We start from the raw sequence: 14,722 nt of genomic DNA, 5'->3' as shown, positions 1-14,722 counted from the left end.
CACGGTCTAAGATATTTTTATTTCAATTTTAAACTCCAGGCACAATCGAAGTAAGCTGCGCGCACGTTCATAAAACGTCGAGCATCGTGTTTCGTTCAGGGCGTTGATTCGTTAGACTTGGCAAATGACGTGCAGTGCCGCAGCCGTTATTTACACAGTTGCATTGCAGTGGACGTTGTATTTATATCTCTGTTTATGTTATTGTAATTGATCCACTCATATATAATGCAGCCGTTTTGCTGACTTTCGACATTTCAATGATTTCTGTTCATGATCTTGACATAATGCAACAGTGTATGAAACTGCATGCCCAGTTTTGGTAAGCATCTGAATCAGAGTTTCTGAATCAGAGTTGCTTTAAAACTTGAAAGCCGCATAAAAATTCTGAATGAAAGGCGCTATAACCCTTTCCGAGGCGAAACGCTATTTTTGCTTTACCAATGTTTCATGTGATAAGCAATATGCAATGTAAGGCACAATCCAGATTACAGAACGATATGGGGCTGTCTCAGGTATGGTCACACCTGAACCTAGGAATGATTTTCTTTCAAATAAAAAACTCTTCTAATACCTCATTTGCACATGGCGCTTTATCGTCAATTTATTTTGCTTGCCGGTTTTCAATCAACATACACCGAGTAAATGGATGTAGACAATGGATTCGTTTCGGTTGTGGGCTGTGCCGCTTGTAGCGAGGATTGAGTGAGATTGAGTCAGACAATTGCGTCATAAATGCAAATCTGTCTGGGAGGAATCGATTCGAGGGATTAGTGGTTTCTTCTGGGGATATGCAATTAGTTGTAGCTCATGAGAAAGCAGCCATCATATGGCGTCGTGAGTCGGTGGAGCGCGGTTCAGTTGATTACAATATGCGCACAGGCGCTGCGTAACACCGATAATATCACAGGAATGGAAACGACGCGGAGGTTTCAAACACGAATAAAATTGCCACCGGATTCCGTTCAATCGATTGGCATACGGATCGTGGCACACACGTGGTTACGAAGGGCACAAAAGGGAGTTTTGATAAACGACCGTATAGACGCCGTATAAAGTAACGAGTAAGTAACGTCATTAGACTATTTATCTCACCTTCCGGGGGAAGGCTTCACGCGGTTTAGATGGCACCATTCAATTTGAAATCTGCAGGGTTCGTTTCGGTTTGTGATCTGGTATAGACTCGTAGACATCCGACATTCAAGAACAGACAAAAATACACCTATAAATATAGTAGCTCCAGCACCGTACTGCTCTGTGCGTGTCGTGCGCGGATCCTCGTAAGCTGTAGTGCCCCGTGGCCACCAATCGGGCACGAAAGCGACGGAGCAACATCTAATCTAGCGGGGGTTCAGTGGACAGCATTACAGCGAGTAAACGAGTGTTGCGTACGGCCCCTGAGAGTCCTGCTGTTGGTCGTTGGTCGATAGATTTATCCTCGCGGACAGCCTTTATACGGATATCTTGCTGCGATATGCTTCGATAGATTGGTTAAATCTCCTACTCTAGATCGTCTCTGAGTGTTCTAGTTGACTCCATTCTCTTCTTCCCAACTATAGTAGCTTTAAGGACACCACTTTGCACTCTAGCTTGCAGATTGGAGCGATTTGATCCCGGAAAGTGATTGTGTGCTGCTATGTCTATGCTTGTTCATCTGGAAACAGTGAACGATCAGCTCGCAGTTTTGCGAAGCACGATCACGGTATGATCTCGAAAGCGAACCATAGTCTGGTTCGCAAGCTAGTATCATCTTGATTGTTCTTGTATCCTGCCGCAACAATGACTCGTTCGTGCGTGTTGAACGGTAAACGAACGCCCTGCGGTTGACATGCTGCTTTAATTCCAACCACAGAAGTAACATTTGATAAATTACGAAAGGGTAAAAATGTAACATTTCTACTGCTTGCTACGTTTTGGGTTGCTTCCAAACTGCCTTCACACCTATCGGTTGGATTCAAGATACGTTGAAACGCTAGGCAAATCGTGACAATAAAAAACTGCATCGGGTATAGAGTAAAGAGAAGACTCATACAGGTGCACTCGGTGTTCCTAGCGAAACTCATCTTGAACCCCTTGTAAAGATCAGCTAACGCCTGTGCGTGTAACAGTCCTCACGAACTTTCCTCGAGCAAGGCTTTTCGTCAGAGTATTTGTAGCTCTTCATGCACGTCCCAGGTTTTTACGCTTCGGTCTAGTATGATTGGAAATGTCTATATCTTCATTACACCTGAGGAGAAACGGTAAGGTACATCTTAATGGCGTACAGGTCATGTTAATCTGAGCATGCATTTTTGTATGGCTTTGTTAATATTATTTGAACACGTTTCGTTTCTAGGATGTGCGTGCTTGTACCGTAAAAGGATGCTTAGTGTCATCCCCGGACATTAGTCGGTACGCTCGGCGCGTGCGAGAGATTAACGTGGCTATGCAAAGTCTGTGTTGTTTGGGGCCGCAGCGCCCACAAATCGGATTAAAATCGGTGCGTATTCTTTTATCTCGAACATTATCTACGCGTAGGAGACGGATGATGGAGAAAATCGTTCAAATATGCAAACGGGTAACGATCGACTATTAACGTGAGCGAGTAAAGATCCTCTGTAAGACATCCAAAAAACGACGACTAGTGTATTGTACGCGCGATTGCGGGAGTTCACTTAAGAAGAGGCGAAACGGTTAATGAACGGCTGCCGTAGCACCGAACCACCAACCTTTCAATCGTGTTTGTATCAATGCATTCCACGTAAAGTGCTGCAGCTTCTGGACCGCCCTTTAAAACCAAGGACCAAGGCTTCTGAAGCTCGATGAGATCCAACCCGCTGGTTCTGGGATCTCGCTTAGAAGCTCTTGCCGATTTCGAGCAGCTTCTTACGGCGACTGTCCCGGCGCTTGTGGCGGCTCTCGACTTTGTCACGTAGCTGACGGCGTTCGGCTGAAGGACAAATGGCGTCCGGCGAGCTGTCTACTTTCTTCAGCACGATCCGGAATGTGAAGGTGTGCTTGGGCGAGGCACTGGCGGCGCGGCGTGGTGAGGGCGGCTCGAACTCGCTGCCACTCGACGTGTCTAGGTAGCAAGACGACAATCGTCCTGCCGCCGTCGACGCCATTCCCGAGCCACCCGCAGACGGGCCAGCGGTCGGCCGAGGTTCAAAGATGGCAGCGCAACGCTTGTCCGTGCAGAGGAAACGTGGTGATTCGGCCGAGGACTTGCGCGGTGGCAGTGGAAAGTGCTGACGGGGGTCTGTTCCGGAGTAAGGACTTCTCTGCCCGTGGCAGTGGGACGACGGGGCGGGCTCGAAGATGGAGTCATAGCTATCACGCGAGCTGAAGTTGGACGAGGTCTGGTTCGAAAGCGGCGATTTTGCGCGTTGAGGTGCTGAATAATGGGACTTCATGCCGGTGCCCGAGGACCCAGGACCTCCGGAACGGGGCAGTGCATCACGACAACGACCAGGCTCCGAAATCTGCTTGCGAGTTGGAGCACGAGTACTCGTCAGCACGGAGAAAGCCGATCGTGGGCTGGTCGAGCGCTGTTGATGTGGCAACTGATAGCCATCGGCCAGATCGAAGTGAGTCTCTAGGGAGGACTTTCGGCCCTCGGGATACCCGGTACGCTGGAAGGTCTCCGCGTCGACCAGCTCAATGGAGGACTTGCGAATGTCGAACGGTGACAGTGTCTTATCGCCACGCTGCGAGCCATCCAGCTCAACTACCTCAAAGCTGGAGTTCTGATCTTCGTAGCTAGTGGATTGGTAGCGCGAAATGTCGAAGCTTGTGTCCATGGACGAGTGTCGATCGCCGGATACGCTTGAGCCGGGCATCCGATCGGTGGTGTCGATCATCTCGAAGCTATCTCCACCCGAGTCCAGTCGGCTATGGTGTGTGCCCTCGTGATCGGTGTCACTGAAGCTGCGCAGGTTCTCAAGGAAAGGTGACCTTGGGGGATCGAAGGAAGCCCTACGTGAAGGTGGTTCAATCTCGAACGTTGGACATTGGATCGCGTCCGGTTCACGACCTGACGGACCTTCACCAGCCTCGTCAATTGGCTCCTGGCGCGTGAACAACGCTTCCAACGACTTCTTAATCTCACTGACTGCCGCCACTCTCAGTCGACCAGTGCCGATGTCGCGCTCGTCGTCACTGCCATCCTGCGCGCTGTCCTGCGAGCCACGAGGACTCTCTTCCTCACGGATTTGATCGTGCCGGATGTACGCCTCACCGACCTTCTCGAAATGGACGCTTTCCAGTACCTCAAACGCACCCTCGGAACCTGGTCCTGAAGCCAGTGCCGCCGCCGTTCCATCACTGCTCTCGACATCGCTCACCTCATCGCCACTGGAGCGCTTATCGCGTGGACGTCCAGTGTCGGAAGATACGCTCATGCCTTGCGACAGCTTCTTGAGTGACTTTAGCGACATCTTGGATCCCACGTTCTTCCACTTGAGCGATGACATGATCGGTTCGAATGCGATCTCAGACATCTGTTTCGTGATCGCGTTCCGGCCGGCGCAGCTCGATGAGTTCTGAATGCTGGAAAAAGTGCTCTGACGCAACAATGGCGCACCCGTTGTCGACTCAGTGCGCGTAAATGCGGCAGCGAACTTGCTCGTGCGCGTCGTTACCTTTTTCGAGGGCTTCCGTACGAACGCCAGGATCTCCTTCATCACGCTCGTCTTCTCCTTCTTCTCAGGTGCACCCGAGCCGCTCGATCCTGGCTCTGGTTTCATCGGACTCTTCGGGCTCTTGGGACTCTTGGGACTGCGCAGCTGTTGCTGCTGGTACTGGCTCGTTTCGATGGACTTCTGCACGATCTCGTACGTCTCCGAGGGGTTGGATATCGTGATCGGTGGGATGGTTCCCAGGGTGGTAGGGCTGGTTCGGGCGGATCGGCCCTCGGGACCGTACAAGCTGCCTCCTAGCCGGGACCCAAACCCGACCGGGCTGCGACTACGCTCGGGAGGTAGATGAATGGTAGGGCTTGTGCGTCGATCAGGCCCACTCGTCGATTGGTGGCTACTGAGTGAGTTCGGGCTTAACCGATCCTGCTGGCTCTGCAGCAGGTCCGCGTACTCCGACTGCAGGTTGAATCCGAGTGGGCTGCGACGACCTGATGGAGACCGGAGTCCACCCGAGGGTGACCGTAGTCCTGAGGGTGAGCGACGTCCGGAAAAAGACATCGCCGTTGGCGACCGCCGATCGAAGCTGGATGCGTACGCCTGATCGGTGATGAGTAAATTCGGACTCTTGGGCCGGCCAGAAGGACTGCGATCGTTCAATATACTGCTTGGACTACGACGACCTTGCGAGAGGTTGAGCGACGCTCCGAGACTGCTCTTGCGTCGGTGCGAAGATCGCAGTGTGCCTTGCCGTGACAAACATGGGCTCTTGGCCGAGCTGATTGAACTGCGATGTTCAAGGTGAGTCATGCTACCGACCGGAGACTTTGGTGGTTGCTGTGTTGAGCTGCCACTGGCACTGCTCTGAGCTCCAAAGTTCCACGGTGAGACGTGACCACCCTTGGAGCTGCGCTCCGACGGACTACGGCGTGTCCGGAAGCTTTGAGATTTGGCTTTCCGGATCTTTGGCAACGAGCGGGAACTGCTCGATCCACCGCTCGGCTGGTGCAGGTGTTGGCTGTGATGGTGCTGCTGACTGTGGTGGCCATGGTGGAGGTGATGTTGGCCCTGGTGCTGGTGGTGAGAGGACAACGACGACCGGCCATGGTGCGAGGACGACTCTGGAGTTGGAGAGGAGGGGCCGTTGAGCCTTTGTTAGTTGCTGTGAGGTGGTCCACTAGCTGGATCACTGCTGCCACTAGAGCTAAGCGTCGTGTTCGAGCCGTACGGGTCTAGCGAGCTCTGCACGGACATCGAGCGGCCGTGCGACTGCCGCGCTCGCCTTACTCGGCTGGAGTTGGGGGAGAGCTTTCCGGGGTCCACACTTGCTGGGTCTGCCTGAAAGGCACGGAAGTTAGCACGAGCAAGGCACTCGCGGCGATCCGCCTACTTACCTGGTATGCCAGCGCGTTCATGATGATTGAGTACGGCACCAATCCGAGTGGGTGTACCTCACGCATCAGCACGTTGGCCGGGATTTTGTGGAACTGGATGTACTCCAGGAAGTTACCAATCACCTCCTTGAGCGGCGTGTTCTGATTCGAGTCACAGTATTTCTTGCTCCACATCAACGCCGCCTGGAACTTCGTGAACTCGTCCGCTCGGAGTTCCTCACGTGCCAGTATCAGCCGCACGACGTGCTGGGGAAGGAGCGTGAAGCTACCGAGATTCAACACCTCGTTACCATGCTCGTCCACAAACTCGAGCACCTTTTGCACGAGGCTCTTGGTGCACTTGTACTGGATGTAGCGCTCGGCAGAAGCCAGCAGAGCGCACACCGTGTCCACGTTGATACAGCACTGCACGAACCCACCGCAGGCTCGCCGAAGTTCCTCCAGTCCGTAGTAGTCGGCGGCATTCATCACCCCAAGCAGCGTGCGTGGCTGCAGCGTCACGCATCCCGTGTGGATGTACTCGATCAGCTGCCGGAACACGTCCGGCTCGAACTCCTCAATAATGAGCGTCTGGTGCTGCTGTCCCGCCGGCTAGACAGATAGGTAAAAGAAGAGAGCATACCGCAGAAGTAGCGCTTAGTACGCGACGGATACGGACACAACGACGAAGAAGGGAGCGACATCGCCGGCGAAGGATGCATCACCCACTCGCCAGGACGCCGCTCGGCTAGAGAGCACGTTCAGAAGGGCAACACCAAATCGTACGAATGCAAATGTGCGTGTCTGTCGGTGCCAATGGTGAGTCAGAGCAGTTGGGGCAACGTGAACGGATGCTGTGAGTCTGTTGTGCCATAGATTTCGAAGCAAGGTCGGAGTAATTGTCGTGAGAACGTGACTAAAGCAGGCATAGAGTGTGCGGTATGGAAGTAGCAGAACGCAGTCGAACATGTTAGCGGATGCTAGTATGTTGAGTGAAGCTACTTCCTTCCTTCCTTGTGAGTATGAGTAGCAGGATAAGAAGATGTCCACATAATCGAGATAGAATTATGCTGAGCTAGAGTACTGTAGGTAGACGAAACACATGGAGCGATCAGAAGCACAACATGCCTTGCAACGATTAAAAGGTAAGCGAAACACTTTGCTAGCTAAATGTGTAGCATAGTTATTTTAACTGTACTTCAACATCGCTGCCTTTATGCTCTAAATCGAATATGTCAAATTCCATGCATAACTGAAGTATTTTTTATCTGTTGTGTTGTTTTCAAAATTAAAAAGCTTAATGATCGGCAAACATTTTAGGCTATGAGAGTGAAATTAAATTGTTTATCAATGCGAATGTGATAATTTATGCTAGAAAAATGATAAGATCAAAGCGATTAGGATGGAACCGGAATAAAGTTGTTAAATTTGTGTCGATTTGTGTGTGTTGCTTTAACATTCATCCTCTTCTAAAAGATAAAACATGCAACATGATTATGCCTGAGGTAACACAGTGAAATGCAGACGAGCGATAGAGAGAAACAGGCACAGAGCGAAAGCGATAGAAGCTAACAGAACCACTAGTTGATGCTCGAGTTGCTTTATCTCGTTTGTTTGGTTTTGCCACTAATGTAGTTTACCTCCGCAATAGGCGCTAGTTGCTGATTGAAGCCGCTTCTCTATGGGGATGGTTGGAGGCGTTGGTGGTTGGATTCGATTATTGCATATTTTTGCCACCGGCCATCCGAAGGGTGGGAAATCAAGAATGGTAGGATCGACCCGGGAGAAGGAGTTTGGGTGGAAGGGATGAAAGCGGGCGATCGAAAGGCGTAGGAGCAAGCGATTTTCGATTTAGTTTTCAAGCGGGAGCAGTTGTACGAATGCGACGCGCACACAGACGGGTTACAGTGTCAATGTATTAGGTTTTTGTTAATGGCACACGCATGGGACGACGGCGGGAGAGACAAAATAGACAAAAGGCATTGATATTGGTTTCGATTGTCATATACTGGATTGTAAATAAACCTTATCCTAAAAAACAAAACCACAAAAACGAGGAATAATAGAAAAAAATATATGTACATGAGTCATCCAAAAGCATAACGTAAAGCTCCCGTTCGGGTTCGGTTACGAACCCAACCCCTGGTTTTATTCTGTGCCTTATATACAACAAGCTTCGGTATAAACAATCAATAAAACGGGATAAATGACCCAAAAACATAAAATAAATAGAACCAATCGCTTATAACAAAAGAACCAATCGCTAAATAAAAGGAACACAAGCTTTTTTGCCATATCCCAGCAAAACCTGCGAACCTTACCTGTTGGGCTGCATTTTGAAGGTTTAGTAGAGGCTCAGACGAACGCTTCAGAAACAGCCGGAGTTTGTTTTCGCGAGGCGGAGGCTCCTTCTTGCGCTGAGGTGACGGCGCTTGATAAAGCATCTTCTGGAAGACGCGCGATCGAGCCGCCAACACCGCTTTCACGGCGCAGACCGGTTCGCGCGTCTCTCCGACTAGAAACGTCACGTCGCACAGCTCTGGCATTGAGGCGAGAAACTTCATGTCCTCCGCCAAGCCGGACTTGTTCTCGAATGTCGAGAGGTCCGGCTCGGCGTCAGCCATGCCAGAAAGTGGTAACACTTCAGGCATAGCTGTGATTTCTATTGCTGTATTGGGACATCGGGAAGAAAAAAGGACAACAAACAAGAAGTGATTAATCAGGACATTACAGCACTCAAATTAAAGCTAGCGTAGATATGCACGATAGTAATAAGCGCTTTTCTGAGCTACGTTATTTGTTTTTGTCTTAAACAAGTCCTCTGTTTTCGTACTAAACGCCTAGTCATGTTAAATAATAGCATATGTACCGTACAGAGTGCTATGCAATGTACCGACCAAACATTCTGCTGAAATATATCCTTTTATCTATTTTTTTCTTTTCTTTTATCTTTGCTCCATCTGCTTCCAGCTTGGAGCGACGCGCCACAACAGCTTCAATCAATCAATGCTCGATGTCCATGTTTCCCTGGCAATCAATCATGCTACCAATCGGTTTCAATATGGCTCCGCTGCGAGGAGACGGACTTAGCAAATTCCTCATCTAATTGTATCTCTTCTCCCGGTGGGGTTGGTCGCTTGCGCAATTTGCACCGGAGCCAACCAGCCACTTACCGGAAAATGCTGCCTATTCCCTTGTCAATATTGGCTAATGGGAAAACAACTTCCTACTGGAGACCCATGCCAAACCGATCGAAACAGGGCCAATAATTCCTGCATTAGCATCAAAGGCACAGTATGTGTTTGACAGCAAAATAGAAAAAAAAAACAGGAAAGAGACACCCGATACTCGAGCTGTACACGCAAAAGGCCAGCTGTACCCTTTCCGGTGCGAAGCAAAAAGGACACGCTCCGACGGGAAGTGTCCTAATCACTTCAGCACGGCGCGCTTTCCGTGTGGAAGGGAAGCAAGGAAAAATGAACGAAACTAGCCAGCCGTGTCGGTAAACCCACGGCGAGCCCTGAGGACGACTCACATCGAGAGCACGACACAACGACACATACAGACAAAATATACGAACCTGTTGCAATCTTTGCAAGCTTTTACTCAAACGGTTCCGACAGGAAATGGTGGGGTGATGGTGGTGGCACTACTGGTGCAGAACGAGGATGGTGGGGCGTGGCGGGGAGTGGCAGCAAAAAAGAACAACGCATAACGAGAAGGAGAGAGAGAAAGATAAAGATAAAGAGAATGTATGAGCGAAAGAACTAGAGCACGGATGCATGGGATGCGAGTGAATGAAGCACAAGGAGCGCACGTGGTACAAAATGGAGAGGTGTGGTGGGACCGTAGGGGATGGTGTAATGGCGGACGTCGTGCTGTATTGGTGTGCGTGGAAGCAAACTAAATGGAGGTCAACTTTCGCTCCTTCCTCTCCACCTGCGAGAACCGTCGGCTTGGAAATAGACATGCAGCAGCTGCTTTGGTGGAGGAGGAAATGTCTCGCTTGCTTGAAAAGGGTGTCTGGCAAGAGAAAGGAGGAGCTTTGATATTCACACACACACAGCCAAAGATACACACATTCTTTCATAAACTAGCATACGAAATAAGGATGGTCACATTCTCTTTTCTTCCTATTTCATCACCATTCACTCTCACACACAATCATCCTTTGCTAAGCATGCTCGTTCTCTTCCACTCGTAAGGATCACGTACACTGTCTCATTCACACCTAGCTGCACCTAGGCAGCAGCAGAGAAGAGACGAAAAAAAGAAAAAAATATAGCAAGAGCTGTTGCTTCTTTTTTCTGGTGAATTTCGTTCCAGGCCCAGGTGGCCTGTGGTGTCTTACTGTGTCGTCCCATATCTGTACGATATATTGTATTTTTTGGACTACAATTGACTCATTCACAAACAGACACTTTCACCATATCTGAGAGTTTCTAATGCTCGTTTTTAACCAAAGAATAACGACCTCGAGTCTAACAGCTGCTAGCGCTGCTATCACAGCTTAAGTTGCTTTTTTTCTATTTTTATTGGCAAGCACTCGACTGCAGAAGAAATTCGGTAACACAAAAAGTCGAACCATGATATGACTTGAGCAGTGTTCGTTCTAGAACGATCGATCATTTCCCTCTGGTAGAACTATTTCCACACGTTCCTCCGCACACACGACATAGTAAGACTCTTCAGCAACACCGTTGATTGAAGGGTCAATAGAGATCATGGCAAATCCATTAGCTACCTTTTCTAGAAAGTTAAAAATGCAACTAAACTAAAAACACGCGAAATTCTCTTCTTCTTTGCACGGGTGCCAAGCTGCTAAGCGCTGTACACACACCCACACACACACTACGGATGCTGCTAGAAGAGCAATTGGTATTCAAAGGCTCCAAAAGTTGTCCGACACCGTCGAAAACGTCCACCAGAATGACGCCAGAGCTGAATGAAACGTTTCCAACGAGAGCTTTTGCGATGGAGGTGCCTGGTAGTTTGTAACGAATGTGAAGAACGCATGCGTGTTTCTATTTCTACCATTTATGAGGGTGTAGCTGTCGAATTTGACAGTTTGGAAGTCATGTGAGTGTGTGAGGATGCTTCTTTAGTTTAATACAAACATCTCCAAACATTTCTCTCGAATGTTACTCTTTAATTTTTCCGGCAGTTGTGAAATATTTCACAAAAATATTGAAATATTTCGTCATATTGATGTATTTCATAAAGTATTAGTTTTCTTTCGTCACTGGTGTCACAATACGATGCTTAATACGTGTTTTTGAAATGAATTTTCTTTATTACTTTATTATTACAGTTTCATGTCTCTCGTTTCTTGGGGTTTGTGCCGTCATTTACTTTTGGCTTGCACTTTTCAGTTTGTTTGCTTGCGCGGCTTCGAATTTGCCTTCGGAACGAATCTGTTAAAGGGTTTTGTTTCGATGTTTCATGATACACAAATCAACACGTACAAAAGGTTCATTTTTCTCCATGTCCGGCTGTTGCTTTTAAATTTAAAAATTCTGCAACAAATACGCTCTGTATAACAATATCATACAAATCATAAAAGTGATAGTTACACTAACATCGCACAATGAACCAGAATACTAACGTGAAATGTTTGTTTCTGTTTAGCAGTTTTTTATGATTCGTTACGTAAAAATTTGTTTTATGCTTATACAACATATGCACAATGGTCGTTGCTGTTTTGCAATGGGATTAGCTTGTTCACGGTTGCTTTGCCTATTCCTTTCAATATACATACATCACATACGCTCGTGATGCATTATGTTTGCAACCATTGATATTTTTTGTTGTAAAAGATATGTGTATATTTTTCTCGTGTATCTGATATATAGTTTCCATTTCATGTTTATGCTTTTCTTTCATTTATTATAGTTCATTATGTACAGACTTTATCCTTCCTAGTGAAGACACCATCAGGTGTATTTAGTTGTATGTTTAGTTGTATGTTTCCTTTCTTTAGCTCCTACTGAAGTACAATTGCCTCGATGATACCGTAACGATGACATGCGGCTACACATCGTGTAAAAGATCAAATTAAAAATAGTTTCAATACATATGAGCTAATCGCTTTACACACCCATCGTGGAAGCCTATTAGAGAAGGAATTGTTTCATTGCATTCAATTACTTGGAAACCATGTACCACTATTCATCTCTTCCTTTGCCTTCTTCATATCTTTCTTTTACGCCTTCGAGTTTGTCTGTGTTCTGTAATAACAGATCAATCATATTGCAAATGTTCAACTACTAACCATCGCATAACTCTCCTACTGTTATCCACTTTTCGCTGGTTATTTATGCTGCGCTACTGTAGGATTTTAACGCATGAACTTCAAAAGGCACATTGAGAGAAATGCAAGCATTCCTTCGGTTTAATATAGTTACTCTCATGAGTTGCATTGGTTACACCCACCCATCTTTTTCATGCTCGAATAATTCGGTTAAGTATTGAGCGTGTGCATAAAATCCACAACATATTTAAAACCAGGTATTCATATTTAATTGATTGGGATTTTCACGTGTCTTACATATTTCATCATCAGGAAAAGCTAAAGGATTTGCAAATGAACATCATCATTCTAACAGCACCGTCATTCTTCGATTGCATGGATGCGGTTATAGAATTAACAAAAGATAGCTCTAATTGTGTGAATCAAAAATAGGACGTTCAAGATTTTGGAAGAGGTTCGTCAATATATAATATCTTTATCTGCTGTGCTGCTCTGCTCTTAAATCATGTGTGTGTGTGTAAATGTATTGGAAAAAACTATTCTAGAACATTTACCATAGGAAGAGGTTCTCATCCGTTAGAGGACGCTATTGATATTGTTCAGATCTGCTGCAATAGAACGATATGTCTAACATTTGAGGAGTCAAAAATCTAACAATAACCAGTTCTTCAAATACAAAGCTTCAGTAGTGTAAGTTCGCTTGGATTTGTAATTGCAAATGGCATACATTAAATATGTGGAGTGGAATGCTTTGAACCTTTAATTTATCGCTTTTTGCTTTCATTTCATTCATTTCTGTTTTACAATGTGATATGTTTTTTCATCTATTTGTAACTTAGCATTTTCATTGCCGTTTCTTGTTTGTTGTTTCGAAACTTTTATGAGTTATGATAACTATGTTCCATTTCCAGCAAGTTTTTCGCTCTGGTGTTTCTTATATTATGCAGTGTTCGTGCTTGATAAAAAATCACTCGTAGAAGTTCGATGCCTCGACGAATGCGTATCTTTTACTTAGATGCATTTAAATGTTGAGCAAGTTCCGGGCTCACCCTTTAATTGCAACACGTCGAAGAATGATGGAGTATCAACATGCCCTTAACAAGATATACTACCGTGATTCTTCAAAGCCCCTCGGCAGATATCAATGATTTTGTCGTTGTAGTGTTAGTGTTTTGTTTAGATTGTCTTGATCGGTTGCCCTGTTTGCCTTTAACATCTGGGGATTTAAATCGTTTCACATGAAGGGTTGAAATCTGCTGTAGCTAAGTCTAGGCGGCTGTTGCAATTTTCAGGTTGAGTAATCATTTATAAACTGGAATATTCAAGCTATTCGGGCTTCACTTTTATCATTCACGTTATCTCTCTTTCCCTTTTTCTTAAATCTTCGGTTTTCTTTTCTACGACGCTAGCCAATCTCGCGCACTGTTTCGAGTTCACGAACTGCGACTGTTTCCTTTGCGCGTCTATTGCTAGCAAGAAATGGATCTTGCGTCTTGTATGGCAGTCACGTAAGAATTAAATATATTATTCAATTTTTTAGTCTCATATCGTATTTTCTGCTAACTAACAAACAAATATAGAAACAAAAAAAAATAGTTAAATAAAACAAAAATTTCAGCGAAAAAATCTATTTGTTATGCGCTGTTTTTCATTCCTTTTCAGTCTATCACGGTCAACACTTTCGTGAAAACTGTAAGGGATGAATTGATAGAGAATACTGGAATGAAAGAAAAACCCCTATCAAATAGTAAACGAATATTTAATGTTACTACAAAAAAAAACTCTGCTAAATCAACTGAACCAAACCATGGAACAATTGTTGCTATTTGTCTCTTGCACACTGTTATCCTTATTACAATATTTGCTATCATGCCTATTCCGCAAGGCTGAGCTAGATCAACTAATCGGAATTTACCTGTCACTTAGATATATACAAAACCGAAACGTTTCCATTCATTGTTTCTCCGCGCTTTAAACACTCGATGATTTTATCGCATCTCACGAGCTATAGCTTTTCTCCGATATCAAACCCGTAAGGTGATACCGAAAATGTTGGCAAATAGAATATGGGTGGCATTCTAGTGCCCTCGTTAAATGTTTGACGATTGTGCCACATTACCCTGAGCGTGTTGAAGCTGAGGGAGCAACAACTGAATGTTTGCTAACACTTATAAAACATCACATTAATAAAATCAACTCTATATTCTCTCGTTTCTTCCTCCTATTGAGCACGCTATCCCCATATCGATTGAAGCCTCCTTTGGAGCGTTGGAATGGAATCGATCGGAGGAACCTTTTAGGAATGGTATAGATCGTAGCAGAAGGAACATTGTTTGTTCTTCGCACTGTGCCTCACAAAAAAACAGACACAAATCCCCATCATCGATCTGTTTTTCTTCTACAAAAGCTTGCTTGTGCCTTGTGCGTTCTGTTCTGCAGCTCCAATCACAACTGAGCTTACCGAATAGCTCTGTTTCGTACTGAGGCTC

At 46.2% G+C, this 14,722-nt stretch overlaps 2 protein-coding genes across 4 annotated transcripts; both read right to left on the bottom strand.

Moving 5' to 3' along the window:
• Window positions 1-2,831: 2,831 nt before the first annotated feature.
• LOC128730199 (serine-enriched protein-like) lies at window positions 2,832-5,420 on the bottom strand. Its single transcript, XM_053823230.1, has one exon. It carries the CDS (start codon window positions 5,418-5,420, stop codon window positions 2,832-2,834), a length of 2,589 nt encoding a protein of 862 aa, XP_053679205.1.
• Window positions 5,421-5,765: 345 nt separating this feature from the next.
• Window positions 5,766-8,634, bottom strand: LOC128721629 (serine-enriched protein-like). Of its 3 annotated transcripts, XM_053815400.1 has the most exons (4): window positions 8,305-8,634; window positions 7,624-7,662; window positions 6,005-6,595; window positions 5,766-5,948 (listed from the first exon to the last, which is right to left on the bottom strand). In XM_053815400.1, the coding sequence occupies exons 1-4, from the start codon at window positions 8,632-8,634 to the stop codon at window positions 5,766-5,768; spliced, it is 1,143 nt and encodes a 380-aa protein (XP_053671375.1). The 3 variants fall into 3 exon arrangements, with proteins under 3 accessions (XP_053671375.1, XP_053671376.1, XP_053671377.1); XM_053815401.1 differs by lacking the exon at window positions 7,624-7,662; XM_053815402.1 differs by lacking the exon at window positions 7,624-7,662 and having other exon boundaries at window positions 5,894-5,944.
• Window positions 8,635-14,722: the final 6,088 nt, after the last annotated feature.

This window comes from Anopheles nili, chromosome 2 (genome assembly GCF_943737925.1).
Source record: "Anopheles nili chromosome 2, idAnoNiliSN_F5_01, whole genome shotgun sequence".
NCBI classification, from domain to species: Eukaryota; Metazoa; Arthropoda; class Insecta; order Diptera; family Culicidae; genus Anopheles; species Anopheles nili.
Note: the sequence above shows the minus strand (reverse complement) of the source record. Positions and strands in the feature narration are given on the sequence as shown.